Source organism: Cervus elaphus, chromosome 22 (genome assembly GCF_910594005.1).
Source record: "Cervus elaphus chromosome 22, mCerEla1.1, whole genome shotgun sequence".
NCBI classification, from domain to species: domain Eukaryota; kingdom Metazoa; phylum Chordata; class Mammalia; order Artiodactyla; family Cervidae; genus Cervus; species Cervus elaphus.
Window position 1 is genome coordinate 6,988,763 of NC_057836.1, and position 9,834 is coordinate 6,998,596.

Below are 9,834 nucleotides of genomic sequence, written 5' to 3' on the forward strand. Positions count from 1 at the left end.
AGTTCCCTAATCTTAAAAAAATGTATTAAAAAGAGCCCACTGTGTGGAAGAGGGATTTAAAACCCAAACTGGTGTAAAAGTCAGCAAAAAAAAAAAAATGATACTTAACTTTTAGCAACTAAAGATGTCATTACTCAAAACATTTAGAATGCCAAAACCTAGGATATAATCATGAGGAAGACTAGAGAGAGGTGAAATGTGTGTTGGAGGTAGCAGTAAGTGTTCTGTTGCTATGAGAGCTTAATCCTCACCTTTTGTTGTAATAATTCATTAGATAATGTTTAAATCTGAACAATCAAGACAAAGCAAGACAAGGTTTTAATTTAGAACAGCAGAGGGAAAAACAATGGCTTCAGCTAGAAAGTTGGAAGCTAGAAAGATTTCCACCCTGGGCTATGGGAATTGTGGGTGAAGAGGATAGGGACAAACAGCAGACTTTTTCCAGGTCTTAAAACTTTGACTCATCAAACTGTGTATACACATTTCTTTGATGACAATAAAGTTTTTTAAACGAAAGTTTGGTTAATTAAAACACACACACACACACACACAAAGGAAGCAACATATCCTCTGTCTCCGAAAGTGAAATGTGCTCAGTGGTGTCCAACTCTTTGCAAACCTATACAGTCCATGGGATTCTCCAGGCCAGAATACTGCAGTGGGTAGCCCTTCCCTTCTCCAGGGGATCTTCCCAACCCAGGGATCAAACCTAGGTCTCCCGCATTGCGGGTGGATTCCTTACCAGCTGAGCCACAAGGGAAGCCCAAGAGTCCTGGAGTGGGTAGCCTATCCCTTCTCCAGGGGATCTTCCTGACCCAGGAATCAAACCGGGGTCTTCTGCATTGCAGGCAGAGTCTTTACCCACTGAGCTATCAGGGAAGGCCTATGGCACCTGCCCACCTGGGCCTTCTTAGGTGCTCTCCAACCTCTGGCAGTCACTCCCTAACTACGTAGCCCACACGTCTCCATGTTGCTGGGCCACAGAGAAGCTTGTCCCTGTGAAAATCCTCTCTTCCCTGTAACACTAGAGGGAGAGTAGGAGGTCTCCAGGGACCAGGCATGTCACTCTAGCGTGTCATCTTGGGCAGCCTGGGTCCAGTCACTGTCCCTCTGGGAGCCTAAGTTTCCTCCCCTACAAAGTGAGAGCTGCTGGTGGGAGGCGGGGAGAATGGATACATGTGCATGCACGGCTGAGTCCCTTCACCATTCACCTGAAACTGTCACATGTTAATTGGCTATACCCCAATACAAAATAAAAAGTTTCCCTTCACCGCTCACCTGAAAGTGTCACATGTTAATTGGCTATACCCCAATACAAAATAAAAAGTTTGCCTTCACCGTTCACCTGAAACTGTCACATGTTAACTGGCTATACCCCAATACAAAATACAAAGCTTCCCTTCACCGTTCACCTGGAACTTTCCCATGTTCCCTGGCTGTACTCCAGCACACACACACAATGCCGCTGGGATGCTGTGAGGTTTCACCAGAGGGGCAATCCCTCATCCGGCACGTGGCTCTCAGTGGAAATCCCGCTTCCATGTGTGTTTTCCTGACAGAGGGCTGGGAGCAGGGGCTTCAGTCACGGGTTCCTGGACCTGGAGTGTCCGAGAGGACATGTCACCCCAGGCAGCTGTCCTGCTCACCACCACCCCTTTCACGTATGAATGTGAACCATGTTCCAAGACTACTCACACATTAGGGGTCATCTGTTCCTGTCGGTTCGTCTAGGCTCCTGCCCCGGAGCCCTGAGCTGAGCTGACGCCACAGAGCCCTGAGGTGACCAGCCTGCCAGCCCGGGGAGGGGGTGGTGATTGGGGGTGGTAAAGGGGGGCTTTGTTTGACACTTTGCCGAGAACACAGGGAATTTCACCAGAGTCCTCACACACACAGACACAGTTGGTCACCCATTTCTGATCAAGCAGTATGACCGCTCTTTATGTTACATGACGGTCCCCTTAGCCCCTGACAGAGGTCCCCACCTGTGATGACTCCACAGCAATCTCATGGACAGGGGCTGTTTTCCCCACAGACCCCTGAAAATAGTAGTATACCACGCCTGCAGGGAGATGCAGACTAGTTAAAACATTTAAAGAGTAACATAATTGTTTTTAAATGTCAGTATGTACAATATGGCAATAATGGTATATTTTTCAACTACTTTGATGTGTGATGAAAGACTTTAGACATTAACTGACAAATGTGTGAGAGGACAGTTATTCAAAAGATATAAGTAAATATTTGAAGATCATTGCTGTAGGATAGGACTTGGTTATATGTGTTTTGAGGGGGTAGTTTATGAGGATGTGTTTTGGGAAGATGCATGGGTTTTAGAAAACAATCCACTGCCTCCCTACCCCCAGATTCAACCTTCCCACCGCCACAACAGGTGGAAACTGAGGCAGCAGCCAGCCACGTGAAGGTGCCGGCATCACCGTGAGCAGCCTCGAGGTGTAGGGAAGCCGGGGAGTCCAGGCAGCCAGTGAGAACTAGAGACGTTGATGCTGGGTCTCTGTGAGTGGAAAGTGGAGACACAGGCGTTCATGGATGTGGTTTTGTGGGTGTGTAGATAGGCGTGTGAGCATGGGCTAGTCACTATGTGAATATGTGTAAATGTGGTTTCTGAGTGTGTGATTGTGTGTGTGTTGAGTGTCCTAGTGGGAAGTGAGGGGACACCAAGAACTTTATCGGTGGTCCCTCTGATCATTAGGTCCTCCCTCCAGCACGGGGCAAGGACCAGTAACGTACTTGGAAGGTGAAGGCCACTCAGGAGGAGGACAGGGACAAGTTCTGGGAACGAGGCTGTGACCACATTAGAGGGTGACAGGTGACAGGTGGGTGGCAGAACCCATTCCCAAGACCCTGGATTCTTGCTCTAAATCTGCCGAGCAGGGGAGTCAGGCCGGGGGAGGGGGGGCTTTTTGTGATCTCCAGCCACCCTCCAGAAGCACGTGGAGAGCACACGTGATGGACAGTGGCCACCCGGGCACCTGACTCTCCTTGACTCCTCTCTGTGCCCTCTGGCAGCCTAACCCCTGACAAGATACCTCAGGGCAGAGGGCAAAGGCCGCTTCTCCGCCCCTGTATAAAGAGGCCCCAGACTGGTGGAGCTCTGGAGGTGCAGTGGGAGTGCCCTGCTGGCCTGGTCCCGGGTGCCGGTGTGGTGAGGAACCCAGCGCACATGGAGGCAGCCATGGGGCTGCTGTCTGGGGACACGCTGGGGACCCTGGCCGTGGCCGTGCTCATCTTCTCGCTCTTGCTGGACCTGATGCACCGGCGCTCACGTTGGGCCGCACGCTACCCACCAGGCCCCACGCCGCTGCCCGTGCTGGGTAACCTGCTGCAGGTGGACTTCGAGGACCCGCGTCCCAGCTTTAGCCAGGTGAGGACGGAGGGCTGGGGAGTGCGCAGCGGTGGTCCTAGGGCCCCACCGAGCAGCGGACAGTGGGCTCTGGGTGAAGCCACAGGCCGGAAGAGGAACCGGGCCTCGAAGAGGGGGTGGGTTTGAGAGGCTTCCTGAGGGAGGGCGTTTGTTCAGGGCCCGAGAACAGTTTGGATTTTCCAAACAGAGGTCAGAGAGGACAAGGCCAGGGGCTGGGGGGTTTTACAGCAAGGCGACAGGCTGGGGCTTCAGCTGGCCAGTTCTTTAATTATGTGAGCCTGAGTCCCTAAGGGTTACCTTGGGAGGGAAGGTCTTGAGAATGGGGGAGAGGAGTTTGGTCATGAGCCCTATTTAAATCAGGAAAGTTGAGGTTGAGAGGGGCACAGTTCAAATCTTTTGCCTCCATGAGATCTTGGGCCTCCCTGCTTCCCTCTATGAACCTCAGTTTCTTCACCTGAAAAATAGGATGCTAACTTGGCCTACTGACCATTTTGGTGACCCTTGCACAGTCATAGGTGGGTCTATGAGTAGGATGGTCTGATCCAACTTGAGATCCTCAAAACGAGTGGATGTAACCCCCTGGGGCTCACAAGACTAGATAAAGTCCTTGCAGTTGCTCGCTGCTGGAGGGGGACCCAGACGTGCCACAAGGCTAATGCCAGGAGGCTGGGCCCACAGCCTGGCGGGGCCTGGGCTTGCCAAACACCCTCGATCTTTGGCCTGCAGCTGCGGCGCCGCTTTGGGAACGTGTTCAGCCTGCAGCAGGTCTGGACGCCTGTAGTCGTGCTCAACGGGCTGGAGGCAGTGCGCGAGGCGCTGGTGTACCGCAGCCAGGACACTTCCGACCGTCCACCTCCGGCCGTCTACGAGCACCTGGGTTACGGGCCGCGCGCCGAAGGCAAGCGGAGAGGGCAGGCCGCGTCCCTGCAGGCAGAGGCAGGGTCGCGGACATTCGGTGCAGGAAAGAGCCAACGAATTTGAGGGGTCGGCAGGTGGAGAAAGGAGACTGTGCCAAGCGTCGGGGAAGGAGAAATTGGATGAGGCAGAGGGCGGGGGCCTTATTAAGACACGGCGGCCCAGGGCCATTGCGAGCACGAAGGGACGTCGGGGTGGGCAGGAAAGAGGACAAAGTCAGGGGTGAGCACGGCAGGCTCGAGCCAGCACATTTCCCACGTGGCAGACGGGGTCTCGGTGGGCAAAATAAAAAGTGGAGACACGACTTGCCCCTAGCAGGGGAGACTCGGGGAGCAATGCAGACCGTCAGCAAATGGGACCAGTCCCCAGATGGAAGGGGGTGTCAAAGTGGGCGGGATTTGGGAGAGGAGGGCGAGGCCAGTGTGGGACAGCGGCGAGAATTTCTCCGAAGGGGGCGGGATGTGAGCAGAGCCCCGAGCGGGGCGGGGCCAGACCTGAGCCACGCCCACGTGCCCGCCCCGCCCCCAGGAGTAATCCTGGCGCGTTATGGGAACGCGTGGCGGGAGCAGCGGCGCTTCTTCCTGTCCACCCTGCGCAACTTCGGCCTGGGGAAGAAGTCACTGGAGCAGTGGGTGACCGAGGAGGCCTCGTGCCTCTGTGCCGCCTTCGCCGACCAGGCCGGTGAGTGAGTGCTGGGGCAGAGGCACATGGAGGTCTGGGAGATTTGGAGAGGCCTGGGAAAGAAGAGATGGAGGCGACGCCCTACCGTGCACCGTCCCCTTCCAGGACGCCCGTTTAGGCCCAAAGACCTCCTGAATAAAGCAGCGAGCAACGTGATCGCCTCCCTGTCCTTCGGGTGCCGCTTCGAGTACAAGGATCTTCGCATCGTCAAGCTCTTGGACGTGGTAGACGATGCGCTGAAGGAAGAGTTTAACTTAGTGCGCCAGGTGCGGCCATAGAGTTCAGTAGAGGTGACCTCGATCCTCCAACGGGTCCCGCCCTGAGGCAGAAGGGCTTTCCGGGAAGGGCACCTGCAAGGGAAAGGCCTGGAAGTGGGGAGATGGCAGACAGCCTAGGTGGAAGAGGCCAGGCGGGAGTCAGCGCGGCTGGGAGTGGGAGGACTCCTTCATTGCAAGAGACCGGTACCCATGAGATGTACATTTTAGGTTTCTGTTTCTGGGCTCAGGGCCAGGAGAGAGCGGCAGGGTCTGAACCTAGGGAGGAACAAGGTCGATGGTGGGGACACTGGAGGAAGCTGGGACCTGACTGGTGAGCACCTGAGCACCAGGCGGTCCCAGGGCCGCACGGCTGTGACCCACACAGGTGGTGGAAGCTGTGCCATCGCTCCTGCGCATCCGAGGGCTGGCCGCCAAGCTCTTCCCGGGGCAGAAGGCCTTCATGGCCCTGATTGATGAGCTGATCGCTGAGCAGAAGATGACCCGGGACCCGACCCAGCCACCCCGACACCTGACCGACGCCTTCCTGGATGAGGTGAAGGAGGTAAGGTGATCAGGACAGGGATGTGTGTTGAGGGCCCAGGAGGCAAACTCAGGCTGTGTATCACCCAGGGATCAGACATCTGGGCTGACCGGAGCAGAGTGGGAAGCCATCTGGGGACTTCACCTCTGTCCCTGGGCTTACCTTCCCGGTGTGACCCAGGCCAAGGGGAACCCCGAGAGAAGCTTCAATGATGCGAACCTGCGCCTGGTGGTGGCCGACCTGTTCTCCGCTGGGATGATCACCACCTCGACCACACTGGCCTGGGCCCTCCTCCTCATGATCCTGCATCCATAAGTGCAGCGTGAGTCTAGCCCGGAGTGGGGGGTGGAGGGGCGAGGTAGGACGGGGACAGCCCGAGGCCCCTGAGCTCAGCTGGTTTGGCCACAGCCAGCAGTCTGCGCAGAGACTGAGCCCCAGCGCAGACGTCACAGCGCCCTCCTCGGAGTGGCGGCGGGAGGAGGCGGAAGCCCAGCCCTTGGGTCTGACCACATGAGGACGCTTGTTTTCCAGGACGGGTCCAACAGGAAATCGATGAGATGATAGGGCAGGTGAGGCGACCAGAGATGGGGGATCAGGCCCTCATGCCCTTCACTGTGGCCGTGGTCCATGAGGTGCAACGCTTTGCGGACATCATCCCCCTGGGAGTGCCCCACATGACATCCCGTGACATCGAGCTGCAGGGCTTCCACATCCCAAAGGTAGGCCTGCAGATCTCCCAACCCTGGCTCCGAACCACCTTCCACCTGGTATCCCCAGTGTGAGTGTTGCCAGCTGTGGCCAGGACTGGAATCCGAGCCACCCCGTCCTCATGGCCGCAGGTGCCGAATGTCCCAGCCTGAGTGGGCGTGGAGAGGAGAGCGGAGCAGGGCTGGCTCTGTCCCTCTGATTCCCTGGCCGGGCAGGGAAGACAAACTAGACCATGTCACAGTATTGGCGGAGCCCGTGCAGAGGGGCAGTAAGGACACCTGCCATGGGGACGGGGACGGTGCTGAGAAACCTTTGGGCTGCGGTTACTTGAGTCCAGGTGTGTGCCAGGCATGTGTGTGCGCCCACATGTGTTTGGTGGCAGGGGTCTGGGCACCCGCCCCCCCGCCTCCGATCGAGACCTCACCCATGCCAGACATTTGCCACCAGGGGACGACACTCATCACCAACCTGTCGTCAGTGCTGAAGGATGAGACCGTCTGGGAGAAGCCCTTCCGTTTCCACCCGGAGCACTTCCTGGATGCCCGGGGCCGCTTCGTCAAGCAGGAGGCCTTCATACCCTTCTCCGCAGGTACCTTGGGGCTGGGGGGTGCTCGGTTTGCTTGCCCTCCCTGAGGGGATCTTGGGGGGGTAGAGCCCAGGCTCACAGAGCCCCCGTGCCTGCCCACAGGCCGCCGCGCGTGCCTCGGGGAGCCCCTGGCCCGCATGGAGCTCTTCCTCTTCTTCACCAGCCTCCTGCAGCACTTCAGCTTCGCCGTGCCTGCCGGGCAGCCCCGCCCCAGCGACCACGGTGTCTTTGCCTTCCTGGTGACCCCAGGCCCGTACCAGCTGTGTGCGGTGCCCCGCTAGAGGCAGGCACCCAGCCCCCAACCTCAGCGGTAGCCCTGATGTTCAATAAACCACTGCCTGGTGGCTCCATCCTGACTTGAGTCCCAGCTGGGGCCCCTGACCATACCCTGGCAGACATGTAGCCTCAGCAGTCTCCCCAAAACCAGTCCCCACCCCCAGACTGATTCATCCTTACCTGGCATTAGACCCCGTTTAACAGATGGGTGTACTGAGGCTCTGAAGGTGTAGCAGGGTGTACTGTGAGATGGGTGTACTGAGGCTTACACCCAGACACCCTGGGAGACCCAACCTCGGTTGCTGGGTGTAGTGACTGAGCCTATATAAACAGCTCCTGGCTTCTGCGGGGACGAGCTCACGTAGGCTGGGGAGAGACTTCAGGCCCCATGCAATAAGGGGCCCCAACAGCTCTCACACCCACATTTCAGGCCTAGTCACAGCCACCTGGCTCCACAGACCTCAGCCAGCACCTCAAGTCTGCGGCCCCAGAAGGTGGGGGCAGGACTGGGAAGCGATATGCCGGGGGAGCCCACAGTGCTCAGTTTCTTGAGGCCGGAGCTCTTCCCAGGAGGGAGCCACCTCCCTGGGCCTCTTTATAGGATGGGCCCCCTTTCCCTGCCCCTTAGGACACTCATCCCCCAGCCCCTGCCCAGTCGGAGTTGCCACTCACGGCCACGCTAGAGCTCGGCTCCAACCTGGGCTCCATCCTCTGAGTGGCCAGGTGAGGCCGGGCTCTCGGGAGGCTAGGCAGGGGCCGGGAATGAGCCCCTGTGGACCGCAGGTGTGCCATGGGGACAGGGTCAACCTTGGGTCCTGTGACAGTGGGATGGCGGAGCTGAAGGAGGCCCTGCAGAGCTCAGAGGAGGACACCCGGGCCCTCATCCTTGCTGTGCTCTGCCACCATGTGGCCTTGGGCTTCTGCCTCCCCTTCGGCCAGGAGGAGGTTTGCCTCTGATGGCTGCCGGGTCCTGTCTTCCTGCGCCGACTCAGAGGCTGAGACCTTCTAAGCCTGGAGCCCCGGCCAAGGGCAGGGACACCCATCCTCCACCTCCAGCCCCCAGTCTGGTCTGGACTGAGCTCACACAGACACTACCCAAGGGCTCTAACAGCTGTCTGCTCACCCGAGTCTCAGGCAGACTCCCTGGCACATTGAGGTTAGGAGCTGGGAGACCCCAGACAGGTCAGAAGCACCAGCCGCTAATCAAGCCAGTTGTGCCTTCATGACAGTCAGGTCTCAACATTCAGGGAACCTGGTCCGTCCCTTGGCACTGACTCAGAAGACCAGCCAGGGCCCCCGTGAGTCTCCAGCATCCCCACGTCTGCGCCTAGTGGCGGGAGGCGGGGCTCCAGCAGTGGACTGGGACGGGGCCGTGGACGAAGCCACGCTGAGCTTGCAGAAACCTGAGGCCCTGAGAGGAGGACGCCGGGCCTGCAGGAGCATCCACTGTGGTTTTATTGCACACAGTGTCACTCGTGGCTCTGAGTCTTAGGGATGTCAGAGGCGGGGAACCAGCCCAGCCAGAGCTTCCTCAAGGGCTGGGGGACCCAGCCCCCGGGCCTTTCCTCCACGATGTCCACCTCGGAAGCCTCTGAAAAGCACACACAGACACGCCCTGTGAGTACCCTGCTGGAAGGAACCTTGCCCAGGGCTAGGGTACCCTCTGTTGGCAGGAGAACAGGTCAGCATTGCTAAAAAGGAGGAAACCCTCCTCCAGCCCAAGGGAAGTGGCCTCAAGTCCTGCCAAGCCAAGAAGGAAGAAGGATGCAGTGGTCTCCTTCAGGAAAGGCTGGGCATCGGGCTACCTGGGCTTCGTCCCCACCCCTCCCTCGACCAGGAGGGCCAGGGAGCTCAGCTATCTGTGACCTCTGGGTCCCTGAAATGAGGAAGCAGGGCAGTCCCGCTGCACAGGATGGGGTCTGCTGTCTTACCAGAAACATACACGGCCGCCTCCTTTCGGGCCTTCTTGTTCTCCTAGGAAGGGAGAAGGGGCACGGGGTGGGATGAGGCAGGTTCTACATTGTGCAGCTGGGGAGACGGGCCTCAGTTCACGGGAAGTCGGGGGAGGCCGGGGTTCAGATCCCCTCACCTCTCAGACAATGACTGCACCTCTCAGCTGCACGCAGAGCTGCTGCTCCACCGGGATGGCAGTTTGACACCATGGTCTTGGGGTGCCCCGGCCTCCCCCAACCGTTGCCACGGTGGCATGGGCCTGGCCTCTCCCCTCCACCCTGCAGAGCCCGGGGGCTTCCCAGTAGGACCCACACGGCGATGGTGTTCCAGCTGAGCACCAGGCTTCCTTACCTGCCATCCTGGGGTCCCTGCCACCTCTTCCTTCTCAGTCACCCGCTTTGCACCAGGAATGAGGCTGGCTGCTTCCTCCCCCAGGGGCCCCACCTCGCCCTCTTCCCTAGACAAGACAGCAGTCTCCTCCTTGGGGGCAGCATTGTTCGGTCCTCCCATGGCCTTGGGGGTCATGGCCTGCAGA

The 9,834-nt window shown here is 58.3% G+C and overlaps 1 protein-coding gene across 1 annotated transcript; it reads left to right on the plus strand.

The window, feature by feature from the left end:
• Positions 1-2,369: 2,369 nt before the first annotated feature.
• On the plus strand, positions 2,370-7,420 carry LOC122680396 (cytochrome P450 2D14). Its single transcript, XM_043881720.1, is given in 9 exon segments — positions 2,370-3,382; positions 4,109-4,280; positions 4,826-4,978; positions 5,084-5,244; positions 5,621-5,797; positions 5,957-6,098; positions 6,308-6,495; positions 6,932-7,073; positions 7,173-7,420. Coding segments are annotated over 9 exon segments (1,515 nt in total). The 5' UTR covers positions 2,370-3,181; the 3' UTR covers positions 7,352-7,420.
• Positions 7,421-9,834: the final 2,414 nt, after the last annotated feature.